This window comes from Coregonus lavaretus (assembly GCF_964263955.1).
Source record: "Coregonus lavaretus genome assembly, chromosome: 19".
NCBI classification, from domain to species: domain Eukaryota; kingdom Metazoa; phylum Chordata; class Actinopteri; order Salmoniformes; family Salmonidae; genus Coregonus; species Coregonus lavaretus.
The window spans coordinates 41,611,047-41,631,121 of NC_140006.1; the positions used below are offsets into that span (position 1 = coordinate 41,611,047).

General features: G+C 41.6%; 1 protein-coding gene across 1 annotated transcript in view; it reads right to left on the reverse strand.

The window, feature by feature from the left end:
* LOC311146313 (uncharacterized protein) overlaps positions 1–20,075 on the reverse strand; it is a gene marked incomplete at both ends in the record, with an annotated part of 89,185 nt that overhangs the window by 59,335 nt on the left and 9,775 nt on the right. The window contains 12 exons of the mRNA XM_084182803.1: positions 1,036–1,080; positions 7,880–7,954; positions 8,514–8,561; positions 8,960–8,995; positions 9,367–9,429; positions 11,121–11,192; positions 11,493–11,546; positions 11,828–11,890; positions 12,038–12,082; positions 12,249–12,293; positions 17,679–17,768; positions 18,043–18,096. Of these exons, the coding sequence (XP_084038929.1) occupies positions 1,036–1,080; positions 7,880–7,954; positions 8,514–8,561; positions 8,960–8,995; positions 9,367–9,429; positions 11,121–11,192; positions 11,493–11,546; positions 11,828–11,890; positions 12,038–12,082; positions 12,249–12,293; positions 17,679–17,768; positions 18,043–18,096 (690 nt within the window). The remainder of the gene's footprint in view (positions 1–1,035; positions 1,081–7,879; positions 7,955–8,513; positions 8,562–8,959; positions 8,996–9,366; positions 9,430–11,120; positions 11,193–11,492; positions 11,547–11,827; positions 11,891–12,037; positions 12,083–12,248; positions 12,294–17,678; positions 17,769–18,042; positions 18,097–20,075) is intronic.

Here is a 20,075-nt window from a genome sequence, read left to right on the forward strand (position 1 = left end):
CAGACAGACAGACAGAGACAGACAGACAGACAGACAGACAGAGAGAGAGAGAGATTGAACAGACAGACAGACAGAGAGATTGGACAGACAGACAGATTGAATAGACAGAGAGATATTGAACAGACAGACAGACAGACAGACATATTGAACAGACAGACAGACAGAGAGAGAGAGATTGAACAGACAGACAGACAGAGAGATTGAACAGACAGACAGAGAGATTGAACAGACAGACAGAGAGATTGAACAGACAGACAGAGAGATATTGAACAGACAGACAGACAGACAGAACGATTGGACAGACAGACAGATTGAACAGACAGACAGACAGACAGACAGACAGACAGACAGACAGACAGACAGACAGACAGACAGACAGACAGACAGACAGACAGACAGACAGAGATTGAACAGCCAGACAGACAGACAGAGAGATTGAACAGACAGACAGACAGAACGATTGAACAGACAGACAGACATACAGACAGACAGAGAGATTGAATAGACAGACAGACAGAGGTATTGAACGGACAGACAGAGAGATTGAACAGACAGACAGACAGCAAGATTGAACAGACAAACAGGCAGACAGAGAGAGAGATTGAACAGACAGACAGACACAATCAAGTTAAGACAGTGAGTTAACCTCATTGACTGAACGGTTGAACTTGTGGATCTCAAGTTAGGATTCCAGGTAACACTTTATTTGACAGTGTCACTATGACATGGACATGAACGTGTTATAACACCTGCCATTAGGTGTCATGTCCGTTCACGACCACTCATGTCAGATGACCATTGTCATGACCGAGGTAGCTGTTTGCTAATGACGGCACATACATAACACCCATTGGACAGCAACCTCCCTGGTGTCAGGGGTGTCAAATGGTAGACCGAAATGTCATAGTGAAACGACACTGTCATATGCATGTCATACGACACTATCAAATAAAATGGAACCCGGATTCCATCCATAGAACACGGATGATTAAAAGCTAGATATGTATAAGGAGGGGGAACAAGGAGATGACGTACAGGTGAACCGTTACAGCCCTTCTCACCCAGATCTCCCATCTCCCCCTGCAGAGAGAAAAGACAACGGTCAGCTTACCTCCATCACACCAATCAGTGAGGTTTTCAGATTGGTTGTACAGATTTCTTGAAGGGTAGATAGTAATATTACTCCCCCCACAAAACAGTATTAGATAGTAATACTACTCCCCCCACATCACAGTATTAGATAGTAATATTACTCCCCAAACATCACAGTATTATATAGTAACATTACTCCCCCCACATCACAGTATTAGATAGTAACATTACTTCACACACATCACAGTATTAGATAGTAACATTCACACACATCACAGCATTAGATAGTAACATTACCCGACACACATCACAGCATTAGCTAGTAACATTCACACACATCACAGTATTAGATAGTAACATTACCCGACACACATCACAGCATTAGCTAGTAACATTCACACACATCACAGTATTAGATAGTAACATTACCTCACACACATCACAGTATTAGCTAGTAACATTCACACACATCACAGTATTAGATAGTAACATTACCTCACACACATCACAGTATTAGCTAGTAACATTCACACACATCACAGTATTAGATAGTAACATTACCCCACACACATCACAGTATTAGATAGTAACATTACCTCACACACATCACAGTATTAGCTAGTAACATTCACACACATCACGGTATTAGATAGTAACATTACCCCACACACATCACAGTATTAGATAGTAACATTACCCCACACACATCACAGTATTAGATAGTAACATTACTTCACACACATCACAGCATTAGCTAGTAACATTCACACACATCACAGCATTAGATAGTAACATTACCCCACACACATCACAGTATTAGATAGTAACATTACCCCACACACATCACAGTATTAGATAGTAACATTACCCCACACACATCACAGTATTAGATAGTAACATTACCCCACACACATCACGGTATTAGATAGTAACATTACCCCACACACATCACAGTATTAGATAGTAACATTACCCCACACACATCACAGTATTAGATAGTAACATTATCCCACACACATCACGGTATTAGATAGTAACATTACCCCACACACATCACGGTATTAGATAGTTACATTATCCCACACACATCACGGTATTAGATAGTAACATTACCCCACACACATCACGGTATTAGATAGTAACATTACCCCACACACATCACAGTATTAGATAGTAACATTACCCCACACACATCACGGTACATCACAGCACAGGTGCACAAAATCAAATACTAAGGAAGTCTCAAGGTTTTGCTCGCCTGAGGTAGAGTATCTTATGATAAGCTGTAGACCACACTATTTACCAAGAGAGTTTTCATCTATATTTTTCATAGCTGTCTATTTACCACCACAAACCAATGCTGGCATTAAGATTGCACTGAATTAATTGTACAAGGCCATAAATCAACAGGAAAACGCTCATCCAGATGCAGCGCTCCTAGTGGCCGGGGACTTTAATGCAGGGAAACTTAAATCCGTTCTACCTAATTTCTACCAGCATGTTAAATGTGCAACCAGAGGAAAAAAAACTCTAGACCACCTTTACTCCACACACAGAGACGCATACAAAGCTCTCCCTCGCCCTCCATTTGGCAAATCTGACCATAACTCTATCCTCCTGATTCCTGCTTATAAGCAAAAACTAAAGCAGGAAGCACCAGTGACTCGGTTAATAAAAAAGTGGTCAGATGACGCAGATGCTAAGCTACAGGACTGTTTTGCTAGCACAGACTGGAACATGTTCCGGGATTCTTCAGACAGCATTGAGGAGTACACCACATCAGTCACTGGCTTCATCAATAAGTGCATCGATGATGTCGTCCCCACAGTGACCGTACGTACATACCCCAACCAGAAGCCATGGATTACAGGAAACATCCGCACTGAGCTAAAGGGTAGAGCTGCCGCTTTCAAGGAACGGGACTCTAACCCGGACGCTTATAAGAAATCCCGCTATGACCTCCGACGAACCATCAAACAGGCAAAGAGTCAATACAGGACTAAGATTGAATCGTACTACACTGGCTCTGACGCTCGTCGGATGTGGCAGGGCTTGAAAACTATTACAGACTACAAAGGGAAGCACAGCCGCGAGCTGCCCAGTGACACAAGCCTACCAGACGAGCTAAACCACTTCTATGCTCGCTTCGAGGCAAGCAACACTGAAGCATGCATGAGAGCACCAGCTGTTCCGGATGACTATGTGATCACGCTCTCCGTAGCCGATGTGAGTAAGACTTTTAAGCAGGTCAACATTCACAAGGCCGCAGGGCCAGACGGATTACCAGGACGTGTACTCCGAGCATGTGCTGACAAACTGGCAAGTGTCTTCACTGACATTTTCAACATGTCCCTGACTGAGTCTGTAATACCAACATGTTTCAAGCAGACCACCATAGTCCCCGTGCCCAAGGACTCTAAGATAACCTGCCTAAATGACTACCGACCCGTAGCACTGACGTCTGTAGCCATGAAGTGCTTTGAAAGGCTGGTCATGGCTCACATCAACAGCATTATCCCAGAAACCCTAGACCCACTCCAATTTGCATACCGCCCCAACAGATCCACAGATGATGCAATCTCTATTGCACTCCACACTGCCCTTTCCCACCTGGACAAGAGGAACACCTACGTGAGAATGCTATTCATTGACTACAGCTCAGCATTCAACACCATAGTGCCCTCTAAGCTCATCACTAAGCTAAGGATCCTGGGACTAAACACCTCCCTCTGCAACTGGATCCTGGACTTCCTGACGGGCCGCCCCCAGGTGGTAAGGGTAGGTAACAACACATCTGCCACACTGATCCTCAACACGGGGGCCCCTCAGGGGTGCGTGCTCAGTCCCCTCCTGTACTCTCTGTTCACCCATGACTGCATGGCCAGGCACGACTCCAACACCATCATTAAGTTTGCCGACGACACAACAGTGGTAGGCCTGATCACCGACAACGATGAGACAGCCTATAGGGAGGAGGTCAGAGACCTGGCCGTGTGGTGCCAGGACAACAACCTCTCCCTCAACGTGACCAAGACAAAGGAGATGATTGTGGACTACAGGAAAAAAAAGAGGACTGAGCACGCCCCCATTCTCATCGACGGGGCTGTAGTGGAACAGGTTGAGAGCTTCAAGTTCCTTGGTGTCCACATCACCAATGAACTATCATGGTCCAAACACACCAAGACAGTCGTGAAGAGGGCACGACAAAGCCTATTCCCCCTCAGGAGACTGAAAAGATTTGGCATGGGTCCTCAGATCCTCAAAAAATTCTACAGCTGCACCATCGAGAGCATCCTGACTGGTTGCATCACCGCCTGGTATGGCAACTGCTTGGCCTCCGACCGCAAGGCACTACAGAGGGTAGTGCGTACGGCCCAGTACATCACTGGGGCCAAGATTCCTGCCATCCAGGACCTCTATACCAGGCGGTGTCAGAGGAAGGCCCTCAAAATTGTCAAAGACTCCTGCCACCCTAGTCATAGACTGTTCTCTCTGCTACCGCACGGCAAGCGGTACCGGAGTGCCAAGTCTAGGTCCAAAAGACTTCTCAACAGCTTCTACCCCCAAGCCATAAGACTCCTGAACAGCTAATCATGGCTACCCGGACTATTTGCACTGCCCCCCCACCCCATCCTTTTTACGCTGCTGCTACTCTGTTAATTATTTATGCATAGTCACTTTAACTCTACCCACATGTACATATTACCTCAACTACCTCAACTAGCCGGTGCCCCCGCACATTGACTCTACAACGGTACCCCCCTGTATATATAGCCTCCCTACTGTCACTTTATTTTACTTCTGCTCTTTTTTTTCTCAACACTTTTTTTTTTGTTGTTGTTTTATTTTAACTTTTTTTGTTAAAAATAAATGCACTGTTGGTTAAGGGCTGTAAGTAAGCATTTCACTGTAATGTCTGCACCTGTTGTATTCGGCGCATGTGACCAATAACATTTGATTTGATTTGATTTGAGTATTAGATAGTAACATTACTTCACACACATCACAGCATTAGATAGTAACATTACTTCACACACATCACAGTATTAGATAGTAACATTACTCCCCAAACATCACAGTATTAGATAGTAACATTACTTCACACACATCACAGTATTAGATAGTAACATTACTCCCCAAACATCACAGTATTAGATAGTAACATTACCCCACACACATCACGGTATTAGATAGTAACATTACCCCACACACATCACGGTATTAGATAGTAACATTCACCCACATCACATTATTAGATAGTAATATTACTCCCCACACATCACAGTATTAGATAGTAACATTACTTCACACACATCACAGTATTAGATAGTAACATTACCTCACTCACATCCCAGTATTAGATAGTAACATTCACACACATCACAGTATTAGATAGTAATATTACTCCCCACACATCACAGTATTAGATAGTAACATTACTTCACACACATCACAGTATTAGATAGTAACATTACCTCACTCACATCACAGTATTAGATAGTAACATTCATTCACATCACAGTATTAGATAGTAACATTACTCCACACACATCACAGTATTAGATAGTAACATTACTTCACACACATCACAGTATTAGATAGTAACATTACTTCACACACATCACATTATTAGATAGTAACATTACTTCACACACATCACAGCATTAGATAGTAACATTACTCCCCCCACATCACAGTATTAGATAGTAACATTACTTCACACACATCACAGCATTAGATAGTAATATTACTCCCCAAACATCACAGTATTAGATAGTAACATTACTTCACACACATCACAGCATTAGATAGTAACATTACTCCCCCCACATCACAGTATTAGATAGTAACATTACTTCACACACATCACAGCATTAGATAGTAACATTACTCCCCCCACATCACAGTATTAGATAGTAACATTACTTCACACACATCACAGTATTAGATAGTAACATTACTCCCCAAACATCACAGTATTAGATAGTAACATTACCTCACACACATCACGGTATTAGATAGTAACATTACCTCACCCACATCACGGTATTAGATAGTAACATTCACACACATCACAGTATTAGATAGTAACATTACCTCACCCACATCACAGTATTATATAGTAATATTACTCCCCACACATCACAGTATTAGATAGTAACATTACCTCACACACATCACAGTATTAGATAGTAACATTACCTCATTCACATCACAGTATTAGATAGTAACATTCACACACATCACGGTATTAGATAGTAACATTACCTCATTCACATCACAGTATTAGATAGTAATATTACTCCACACACATCACAGTATTAGATAGTAACATTACCTCATTCACATCACAGTATTAGATAGTAACATTCACACACATCACAGTATTAGATAGTAATATTACTCCACACACATCACAGTATTAGATAGTAACATTACCTCACACACATCACGGTATTAGATAGTAACATTACCTCACCCACATCACGGTATTAGATAGTAACATTCACACACATCACAGTATTAGATAGTAACATTACCTCACCCACATCACAGTATTAGATAGTAATATTACTCCCCACACATCACAGTATTAGATAGTAACATTACTTCACACACATCACAGTATTAGATAGTAACATTACCTCATTCACATCACAGTATTAGATAGTAACATTACCTCATTCACATCACAGTATTAGATAGTAACATTACCTCATTCACATCACAGTATTAGATAGTAACATTACTCCCCACACATCACAGCATTAGATAGTGGGGCGGCAGGTAGCTTAGTGGTTAAGAGCGTTGTGCCAGTAACCGAAAGGTCGCTGGTTCTAATCCCCGAGCCGACTAGGTGAAAAATCTGTCGATGTGCCCTTGAGCAAGGCACTTAACCCTAATTGCTCATGTAAGTCGCTCTGGATAAGAGCGTCTGCTAAATGACAAAAAAAAAAAAAAAAAAAACATTGGAACATTACCTCACTCACATCACATTATTAGATAGTAACATTATTCCCCACACATTACAGTAATGATAATCTTAATCTGATTATTATCAGGTCACAGTTACGGGCACTAAAAAGCTAGGTCACGCAAAACTGTTCGCTGTGCTTGATTGAGCTTGCCTGTTGCAATGAAACCAATAGAAAAGTCCCAAAAGTGCAAACCCCACCCACTTGACACTCCAGGCAGGCTAAAGCAAATCCTCAAAATATTTGAACGATTTCAAATTATACATGCAACAAAATTATACATTCAACATGTCCGGGTGGCTGGTCTCAGATGATCCTGCAGGTGAAGAAGCCAGATGTGGAGGTCCTGGGCTGGCGTGGTTACACGAGATCTACGGTTGTGAGGCCGGTTGGACGTACTGCAAATTCTCTAAAACTAGGTTGTAGGCGGCTTATGGTAGAGAAATGAACATTCAATTCTCTGGCAACACCCCTGGTGGACATTCCTGCAGTCAGCATGCCAACTGCACGCTCCCTCAAAACTGGAGACATCACATTTTAGAATGGCCTTTTATTGTCCCCAGCACAAGGTGCACCTGTGTAATGATCATGCTGTTTAATCAGCTTGTTGATATGCTACACTACGTTCACTATCAGGGATGTAAACACATTTGTGCACACAATTTAAGAGAAATAAGCTTTTTGTGCATATGGAACATTTCTGGGATCTTTTATTTCAGCTCATGAAACATGGGACCAACACTTTACATGTTGCGTTTATATTTTTGTTCAGTGTAGTATTTGAACCTAGGTCTGACTTGGTGTGCCTGTACCTTCATATCGGAGGGAGCGTGGGCATATAGCTTGATCCCTTTGGGTCCCGGGACTCCAGGGGGCCCTTGGTGTCCCTACAAGAGAAAGAGAACCAGTCACACATATATCCTGTAGTTAGAATGGAATTCAAATTCCATCCACCTGTGTGCTAGTTATATGACGTCGTGACGCTAGGATGACTCATTAAGGAGGGTTAGTATTACAGATAATCACAAACGTGAACACACACATTCACATTATGTTACACGTGTAAAACACATCGAAAGCGTTCTCGACTTCATATTTCAAGTGCAGCTCCACATATTGGCCACATGGGGGCATTGCAGAGGTGGTGGTCATGTCTCATCGACTTCAAAACATAGCCTACTCCATAAAAAGCATTCAATTACATAATTTTAAAAAGGCCTTTGACTGAAATAATTGGATTCTGTATAGGTACAAATTATATGTACGGTTCTGAGCTTTAGCGTAAGAGCTTTAGCATATACAATGTCAGATATCATCAAGAATTAAAAGTAAGCATTTCAAGCATTCAACTGAGAGACTCGGTTTATGGAGATAATATGGGGATTAGGTGATACAAGGAATGAGTGGTACAACATAATGCGAGTCACAGTGACGTAGTGTCTTTACCTTTGGACCACCAGAGCCAGGGATACTGGAGCTGCGTCCCTCTTGACCCTACAGCAAATAACAGCAGTTACATTTACATTTACATTTTAGTCATTTAGCAGACGCTCTTATCCAGAGCGACTTACAGGAGCAATTAGGGTTAAGTGCCTTGCTCAAGGGCACATTTACGTCATTTAGCAGACGCTCTTATCCAGAGCGACTCACAAATTGGTGCATTCACCCTATAGCCAGTGGGATAACCACTTTACAATTATTTTTTTTTGGGGGGGGGGGGGGGGTGGGGGGTGGGGTAGAAGGATTACTTTATCCTATCCCAGGTATTCCTTAAAGAGGTGGGGTTTCAAATGTCTCCGGAAGGTGGTGAGTGACAGTTAAAGCACAGCTGAGCCACCTTCACACACACACACACACACACACACACACACACACACACTATGACATATTACCTTTAACCCCGGAGCCCCGGGTAGGCCTAGCAATCCCTAGATAGAGAGTAGTAAAAACAAGGAAAGAGCTCACAGGACATAACTATACATTTACATTTTAGCAGACGCTCTTATCCAAAGCGACTTCCAGTTAGTAAGTGCATACATTTTCATACTGCCCCCCCCCCCCGTGGGAATCGAACCCACAACCCTAGCGTTGCAAGCACCATGCTCTACCAACTGAGCTACACGGGGCCCATACACAGTGCATCAACAACACTAACATGAGAGAACTGGAATGTTACAAAACCTACATGGAGCAGTACAGTATTGCACAGTAAGATACAATCCCAATGGCATTAAAGAAGACAAGCATCACACTACATTAATATAGCATAAAACATTCCCAGGCACAATAATTCACTCACAACGACGCCACGGGGTCCAACATCCCCTTGTTGTCCTGTCGGTCCTGGTACCCCATGGACACCCTGTAAGACACCACAGAGAGAGGGGTTAATGTCTATCTCTGATAACATCCCTTTTAAGACATCACAGAGAGATGGGTTAATGTCTATCTCTGATAACATCCCTTTTAAGACATCACAGAGAGATGGGTTAATGTCTATCTCTGATAACATCCCTTTTAAGACATCACAGAGAGATGGGTTAATGTCTATCTCTGATAACATCCCTTTTAAGACATCACAGAGAGATGGGTTAATGTCTATCTCTGATAACATCCCTTTTAAGACATCACAGAGAGATGGGTTAATGTCTATCTCTGATAACATCCCTTTTAAGACATCACAGAGAGATGGGTTAATGTCTATCTCTAACCACGTTTGCATCGACAGTTGTTATGCGGGTAAAGTCATACCGTATATAAAAAAAAACAATACAGCTGTGATGGAAACAGATGTGATTTGTTCGTTCGACAAGGTGGGATCTCTTTGGTCGGTAAAATTAATTATGCGAGAAATGGCAGTGGAAACATCTTTATATGCAAATATTGATATAATAACCGTCTATCAAAGTAAACTTGGAGTCACGCAATGACATGGTGTGTGGTCCTCCCACTACGACTCGGGAAACCATACAGTTTATTAAACTACAGATGAAATAAGTTATGAAGAACTTCACAGGGTGGTGAAAGTGCATGGAATGAGTTTGAGTTTGCTTGACTGACGTTTTACTAATACAAAATATTCTCGCTCTTATCCATAATAATAATCTCATAATGTAGACTAACCCGCACTGTATCTGCGAGATGTTGGCTAGAGCACCATGCCAAGACCAGAGTCTGCACATTTGCTATTTAACGCAACAGTTCGTGACAAAACTATCGGTAGAGTTGAAAATGCGATGGAAACACATGAAACATTCAATTTTTATTCGGTACATGAAAACTTAGGCGAAAAAGTCAATTGTATGTGCACTAGGTCATCACGCACTGATTTTTATCCACAACAAGTCAATTTGGTGGAAACACACCACTGGTGGGAAAATGCAATTTTTTTCTTTATGCAGATTTTTGAAAATTCGCATTGAAACCTAGCTTCTGATCAGGAGAAGAGAAGATGGCCCCCAGCCCATAACCCAGATGCACTAGCTTCTGATCAGGAGAAGAGAAGATGGCCCCCAGCCCATAACCCAGATGCACTAGCTTCTGATCAGGAGAAGAGAAGATGGCCCCCCAGCCCATAACCCAGATGCACTAGTGGATTTATGAGAGGATTGGATTAGTGGTTTCGTGGTGAAAATGTCATATTGCCTATCAGTGTGCAAGGGGATCCGTATTACCACATTGCTTGCTTAGTGAGCCGATCTGGCTCGTACCTGGCCTGAACTCGGGACCTCTGCCTCTCCAAACACACGTGACCACTCTCCTGAAGCGTTCCAACCTAACGCGCCACCAATTAAGACCTTCTTCAGTGGTGTAAGGGGCAACACTTCAGGGCAGGCTGAAGAGTGATGAGCTTTCTGCTACAACATACACCTATCAACACCTCTCGGATGTCTACACGTGCAGGAAGTAGAGGTCCATTTTGGATTGGGATAAAGGGTTGAATAGGAGGTATAGAGGAAATAGACGAAAGGGTAAAAGAGAAGTGGAGGATGGAACTGAAGCTTGAGGAGAGACAGAGAGAGTGATGCTATATTATGGGTTGCTGCGAGTTACCTGGTCACCATCCCTTCCTTGGGGTCCAGGACTCCCTGACTGTCCAATCCCAATTGACATTTCGGATTCACCCTGCACACACACACATACACACACACACACACACACACACACACACACACACACACACACACACACACACACACGCACACACGCACACGCACACACACACAAAATGTTAATTCTGCTGATAATTATAATGATGATGATGATGGTGATGATGGTGATGATTATAATGAGCAGGAAGAAGAGGTGGAGAGATTACCTTTGGTCCAGGTGCTCCAGGTAAACCCTGTAAAATAAAAGAGAAATATGTATTTTGACAGGCAGTAGTTAAACACACAAGTGAAGAAGTGTATGTATCCATCTTACTCTTAATCCATCACCACCACGGGGACCAGCTGGACCAGTGGGACCTCTCTCACCCTGTGGAGACACATCGTTAACATGACTTAGAATGACTGTGGCGTTGCGTCACAAATGGCACACTATTCCCTATTTAGTGCACTACCTTTGACCAGGAAAAACTTGGGCTCTGATCAAAAGTAGTACACTATGTAGGGAATAGGGTGACATCATATGGGATGATTGTGATACTATGTGAAGTCAGACAGTAGCGATGATCCCGCTGTCTGATTATAGTGTGTTACTATCTGTGAATCTGTCTACATCTGGATAGCTTCAGACAATAGCCACTGTTACATCACCTCTGTCCCATTGCATCCTGGGGAACCTGGTTGGCCCATTGGTCCTTGAAGGCCTGGGATGCCCTAGAAGGATAGTCAGGTAAATATTACACTGATGAAGACACACACACACACACACACACACACACACACACACACACACACACACACACACACACACACACACACACACACACACCCACCCACCCACCCACCCACACACAATCTTACCGGTAGACCTGGTGTCCCAGCAAATCCTTCTTTACCTTCAGGTCCCTGAAGAAATATACAGGACTGTAGTTTTAGGACCTGCAGGATCATACTAAATATACAGCAAACACACACACAAAAACACACACACACACTCACTCACAAACACACACACACACACACTGTACACACATCTATTTACATATAAGCAAAGACATTTGTGGAAAGTTACCCGATTGCCATCTGTCCCTGGAGGTCCATGAGGGCCCACATCTCCCTGGGAAAGACAATTAAAACATGGGCGAGTCATAATGTGCTACCCTAGCCGGTCACCAGAGAGAAGAGGATGGATCACTGTTGATCAGAATACCTCCCATACCTGCTTTAACCACATAACACTGCTCTTCATCATTCACACACACACACACACACACACACACACACACACACACACGCAAGCACGCACACACACGCAAGCACGCACACCTCGTTACATGTTCATACCCTCCTGGGGTAGAACCAGGGGCGCAACTTTCACTGGGGACTGGGGAGACATGTCCCCCCCCCCCCACACACACACACACATTCTGAAATTGCATTTTTGTCCCCCCCAGTTTTATCATTGGAATGTGATACAAAGCGAGGCATCGGTGTGCTTTAGGACCATGTGGATGCCTCTGAGCAGTCGGGTAGGCTGTTTGGAGAGTTTATCCGACAAAAAAAAATATATATATATGTTCCCCCCACTTCTAAAACCAAAGTTGCGCCCCTGGGTAGAACTAAGTGGTTTGCAGTGTTACAGATTGAGAGTCATTTTCATGTATCAGGTAACTGACATCATGTAAGCCTTGTGTCGTATGAAAACTACAAATAAAGGGGACATCATCTTAGGAAAAGTGATATTTGAAGCACCCTTTGTCATATTTTAGTAACTGGTGACGTTTAAGTCTCACACCTAAGAAAGGGGTATAGTATTCAGTCTTATAAGTGAAGAAGAAGTGGGACAGTTTTAGTTAAAGTGATGTTACAGTCTTCTAAAATGATCAATGCCTTTAAAACATGTTTTTTGGTGAACAATAATTTATTACATTTTCACAGGTATTTAGCATTTACAATATGTATTTTTGAACGACCAACCCAAGAAGACAGGTGTCAAACTCATTCCACACACACACACACACACACACACACACACACACACACACACACACATCGTAGTTGTGGAATGTATTGCCAACATTACAATATGCTATTACTTAGCACATATTATATAAACAAATGAACAACGCACACAGTGACAGAATTTAGACAACTTTAAAATACACATAATTAAAGTATTGATTATGACAATTGTAAAGAATTACCATTAGATATTATATATAGTCTAAAGTTAAAAAGGCAGAGCTCTGCCGACTGGGAAACAGAGACTATTCTACCTGGCACAAGGACATTGTGGAGCCAGGACACCAAAAGCTAAACCCTGCGTAGAGGGGCCCAGTGAATGTGGTGTAGAATGTGTTCAGGCAGGTCATTGAGTCAGAGGAGACCCTGTAGAAGGACAGAGTGCCGGCTGGCCTGGTCCAGATACTCTCCTACCCTGTCAGAGCTGGAAGGGGAAACAGGTAAGGTGGTGAGCTTGTTATTGTGTCTGACAGTGAAACAGTCATCATATCCAACAAGACCCCAGGACCTATCATTGTATCTGAACCCACTTTCAGGACCCACTGCCTTCATGCTTATTCCACTGTAAGCCACTCCTATCTGAACCTCAGGCCCCCTCCACTCTACCGCCCAGAAAACAGCGCCCAGTCAGACCCTCTCTACACAGCACCTGTTGCCAGAACTCAAATCTGTCTGGGTGATCAGGATAGGGCTGCTCCTCTTCCATCCGTGTCACGGCATACAGAACTACTATGACCCCAATAACACCATCCCCACCGTTAAACATGGAGGTGGAAACATTATGCTTTGGGGGTGTTTTTCTGCTAAGGGGACAGGACAACTTCACCGCATCAAAGGGATGATGGACGGGGCCATGTACTGTCAAATCTTGGGTGAGAATCTCCTTCCCTCAGCCAGGGCATTGAAAATGGGTCGTGGATGGGTATTCCAGCATGACAATGACCCAAAACACACGGCCAAGGCAACAAAGTAGTGGCTCAAGAAGAAGCACATTAAGGTCCTGGAGTGGCCTAGCCAGTCTCCAGACCTTAATCCCATAGAAAATCTGTGGAGGGAGCTGAAGGTTCGAGTTGCCAAACGTCAACCTCGAAACCTTAATGACTTGGAGAAGATCTGCAAAGAGGAGTGGGACAAAATCCCTCCTGAGATGTGTGCAAACCTGGTGGCCAACTACAAGAAACATCTGACCTCTGTAATTGCCAACAAGGGTTTTGCCACCAAGTACTAAGTCATGTTTTGCAGAGTGATCAAATCCCTATTTCCCTCATTAAAATGCAAATCAATTTATATGCGTTCTTCTGGATTTTTTTGTTGTTGTTATTCTGTCTCTCACTGTTCAAATAAACCTACCATTAAAATTATAGACTGATCATGTCTTTGTCAGTGGGTAAACGTACAAAATCAGCAGGGGATCAAATACTTTTTTCCCTCACTGTATAAGGGCTGTTTTACTAACAGTTGATGCGATTCTACCTGAGTTTCTTGAGTTTACAGCACAGCAGAGATTAGCTTAACTCCTGAGTCTCCTGGGTGATTGTAGCTCAGATCCAGCTTCATCAGAGACTGGTTTGACTTCAGTGTTGAAGCCAGAAAACCACAGCCTTCATCTGTGACCAAACAGAATGACAACCTGCAGAAAGCCTTCCACACTCAGAAATAGGCCGACTCTCATTCCAAGTACAACCCACCATGTCAAACACAGTTTTACTATGAAGTCACCTTGTTTTAAAGCTAATTTCCTGCAATTCTACACATTTTACCATGTCTTATGCCATGTTCTTACTCTATCTGAGTGATAACAAAATGATACATGATAACAAAATCAATGGGGGCCCCATGCCATGACATTTTTTAAATTTTAGATTCTTCTGACTGTCTAGTTTTTATTTTGGTTATTGTTAGTTCTCAAAGATGATCTTGTTTAAAAATGTATCATTATCTTTTCTACATACTTTATATCTGGTTTTACTCAGTTAAGTTTACACTGAAATATATAGAGGAATGTAGAGTTTCCAACGAGAATCAGAGATCAGCTTCACTCCTGAATCTCGCAGGTTGTTGTCACTCATGTCCAGCTCTCTTAGGTGTGCGGATTTAGAGCTGAGAACTGAGACTAACGCTTCACAGCATCGCTCTGAGCGGTTACATCCATTCAGCCTAGACAATGGACAAAACAATATGGTAACACACAATACAGTGTCAGGTGCAGTGTGTTGATTGATACTATCGGCAAGACTTTTCACAGAGAAATGGAGATTGAACTATCTCCCTGATTGGATCAACATGGTCTCCAGGTGAAAATTGCAAGCTAATTGACAAATTACAAGCTAATTTGGTGTAGAATGGGAGGAAGAGGAAATTATTACATATTTTTTAAAATCTTTATACTTACAGAGCTGTTCTGGAGGCTTTGACCACTGGCAGCAACCTAAGAAGACCTTCCTCTGATCTGGACTATTTCTTCAGGTCAAACACATCCATCCATACACTTTTGGCACTGTACTCCAGCACTTTGGATTTGAAATGATACAATGATTATGAGGTTAAAGTGCAGACTGTCAGCTTTAAGTTGAGGGTATTTTCATCAATATTGGGTGAACCGTTTAGAAATTACAACACTTTTTGTACATAGTCCCCCCATTTTAGGGGACCAAAAGTATTGAGACAAATTAACTTATATGTTTATTAAAGTAGTAAAAAGTTAAGTATTTTGTCCCATATTCATAGCAGGCAATGACTACATCAAGCGTGTGACTCTACAAACTCGTTGGATGCATTTGCAGTTTGTTTAGGTTGTGTTTCTGATTATGTTGTGCCCAATAGAAATTAATGGTAAATAATAATGTCATTTTGGAGTCACTTTTACTTTAAATAAGAATAGAATATGTTTCTAAACACTTCTACATGAATGTGGATGCTACAATGATTACGGATAATCCTGAATGAATCGTGAATAATGATGAGAGACAAAGTTACAGAGGCATAAATATCATAGCTAAAAATGTCTTGGGGGGTATGATATTTATGCGTCTGTAACTTATTTCCTATTCATATCACTACACTCGTAACAACTTAAGCATTACGAAACTTCTATTTGATCAAATAAGCCACACGTAGCAAATAAGCCATTAAATATTTTGTTGACCAAATTCGACACTCTCTCATTGACCTCCAAACAAAAACTCCTCGCTTGGTGAACGACAAAAAACGAAAATACGGCACCTGCTGGAGAAGACAGATTTTTGGGCCCAGCTATCCGTCCTGATTCACCTCTTCCTCTACGTCTCTGCAACCATTATTGGTCACCTCATTACCGCTCCCTAAAATATGATGTTGGTGTTACCTTAGTCCTGCTTGCAACCAAAGTCTTTCAAGATATGTTCGCCCTGTTGGTTGATATTGTCACCGGAACAACTTAGTCCTTTTTTGAACAGGCTAAGGGTGATCTATCTATTTGACAAGTTCTCTGTACAATAGAAATAAAGTTGTTCATCGTTTACCATGGCAAATCTACTGTGGCAGTTTACCCGACACTTTGTATGAATGGAAAGTAATGTTGATGTAGCCGATTGTTGTTACAGTAGAATCGCCATTTAAACTTGAAATACATCAGGAGGGCCAGGAGCATGTTGTGATAACTAGCAATTCAAACTAGAAAAAAATCATTTTCTGAAGTAAAATGGTGTGCTTGCTTGTATCAAAATATTTTTCATGGTAGTGTTACGTCGTAGGTGGTGTAGTGTTAGCACATTGACAGGATACACTCCCACACTCCATCCCCCAGGGGGCAGCAGCAACCTTGTCCAAATGCTGAGCCTTGGTTGATAAGCACATCAGGTTCTGCCAATGAAGGTGATGGTCAGTCAGAGAAGCAGCAGATAGAGCTGTGAGGCTGATGGGTTTGTTTAGTTTGGGCCTTTGGTATTTTTCCTTTTTGTACATTTATTTTCTCCCTGGGCACATGTAAATTTAACATTTCTCACATAGATGCACATCTTAAATTAAGTTACAGATCAGTTAACTAGGCCTAAGACCCCTAGACAAAGAGAGGGCAACAATATCTGTAGGCTAGTCATTGGGTTCGTAACAGAGTGAAGAAGGTGCAGTAGAAGTTTCAGAAGTAGTAACAGTATTGATGACTGTAGGAGTAGCAGTAACAGAAGTAGTAACAGTATTGATGACTGTAGGAGTAGCAGTTACAGAAGTGACTAGGTCATTCACAGTAGTAGCAATGAAGAAAAAAGTATCTGCTCACTAAAGATGAACATTTCAGTCGGAACAACATCAGTGTGTTTATTGGTTTTGGTACATGGTATGATACAGGGAGATGTTAGAAACCACTGAAACAGGAACAGATCGTTTTTCATCCCCCTAATGGTTAAGGAATGGGGGATCTGATCCTAGATCTGTGCTCTGTGTTTAAGGGCAAGTTCTACACTTCCTAGGAAAGAACAGTAAAGAATGATATCATACCCCTTACCTTTGGCCCCACTGGTCCAGGGTGACCCTCTGAGCCTGGATACCCAACCAACCCAGGTGGACCCGTCTTTCCTGCACAACCCGTTTCTCCCTGTGTGTGTGTGTGTGTGTGTGTGTGTGTGTGTGTGTGTGTGTGTGTGTGTGTGTGTGTGTGTGTGTGTGTGTGTGTGTGTGTGTGTGTGTGTGTGTGTGTGTGCGTGTGTGTGTGTGTGTGTGTGTGTTTGTGTGTGTGTGTGTGTGTGTGTGTGTTTGTGTGTAGGGTGTAGAGATTATGGGGAGAAATAACAGTGATCATGAAGCATAACTAATTTAGTATGAAATTGATTGATTCTGAATCAATACAGTCTCAAAGCTGTTCAAGTTACCTTAATGGCTTTGACTCCTTCACAGTGACACATCGACTTCCCAGTACACGCACACTAGAAAAAACAACATACACTCATTATAGCTGGCAAATGTTTAATAAAACCCAGCACAGAAACACCTTGAGTGGAGAAATGATAACAAACTCAATATCCATTCAGTTCATGTAAAACAGCATTTTGTATGACTGTGTATCTCAGACAAAAGACATTGAGGTACACTTGCAGAAAATCCTTCAAATGAAATAAAATAAACCAAAACGTATTTCTCATAAATGTAGCGTTGTTTGTGAGCTCCGCAAACAACTTGTCCACTCCGAGAATATTTGAATGGTAAATAATGTGATTGAAATTAATGAATGAATGAACAGAAATGACCAATGTAACCACTATGTTCTATATATATAGTAATATTACTAGGAAATTACAGGGATTAAACAGTAAATTAATTACTGGTGATATGTTTAGTGGGGAATTGATAAATATTTAACAAACAAAGGGCAAATATTTTAAATAATGAAACAATAAATGTTTTACATGTAAATAATGAAACAATGAATGGACCCAAATTAGTGGGAGGTTGAGAGTGTTTGGGTCGTAAGAGGCTAGCCCTACATAACAACAATCAGATGAAGACCTTGTCTGGCCCATAGAATTAGGAATTAGAATACTAGAATAGACATTAACCTTCTTATGATGGGATAAAGGTCAGCTATGTTGGTCAGGGAGTAGGGTCAACCATGGTTTGCCAGTGCTGTGATAAGATATTGTGTAAAAATAATGAATTAAAATAATTGTATCTGCACTGTATGTTTGTTAGCTAGATAGACAGTTTTAGAGGAATGATTCCATACATTTTTCAAATTAACTGCCAATATGCCAACATTCCATTCAAACAATGCAGTCAATCCACAGCCATACACTGGCTGAAATCTGTTGATGATGGACTTAGACAAGTTGTAAATGCAACAGGTACTGATATTGTATCGTATAATAGCACTCTATATATATATTTTACATTTATGGTCTGTTTACATATATTTTAGAGGCTATTTATACAGAAAATTGGTATAAAACCCGTATAAGTATGTATTTACAATTATATAAAAAATAAATTATGTTGACAATAATTATATTACACAATTTCTGAAATATCACATGCCTTTTTAGAGTAAAGGCCTCTACTGCCATTCATTACAATTAGACTATAGCTCTTCAGGCCCTGGTTTGGCCACCACTTGTTCAGTTGGAAATCATGCAGTAGGTACGAGGTTTATCTGTCATGATCATAAGTGTCCTCTAGATGGCAGTAGTGCATCTAATCAAGTTTCAAGTTTTAATGTCACGTGCACAAGTACATTTACATTTACATTATTTAGCAGACACGACTTACAAATTGGGCAGTGAAATGCCTTTCTTGCAAGCTTTAATCTCTCTCTCGTTCTCTCTCTCTCTCTCTCTCTCACACACACACACACACACACACACACACACACACACACACAGTGTTGATGCTGAGAAGGCATCTCCCCTTGAAGCACACAGGAAACCAACATGCATGCTATCTGAAAATGTGACCTTGTGTTTTAGGAATCAGCCTTCATAGGAGAAAACAAGACTAGGAGAATAATTATCTAGTGCTGCTTCACATGGGAAAAGGTACAGTGTGGAAGATAGGACATGCTATCATAGCCCATTCGTTGGCCCACAACAATGGTAATGATCATTGTAAAAGCCATATAACTTCCCACTGGGCACTGACATCAGTTCAATGTCTAGTTTTAATTTACATTTGGTTGAGTTGTCAACTTACGTGAATTCAACGTGAAATCAACAAAAAATGTCACCATGCCATTGGATTTAGGTTAAAAGTTGGTTGAAAAAAAAAAAGAAATTCCCTTACATTGAATACTTGTTTTTAAAAATCCAATCAGTTTTCCACGTTGATTCAACCAGTTTGAATCAACATGGTGATGATAATTTCCCTTGACTCCCATGATCAATAGATAATATGTTATGTTACTTATTACATATTT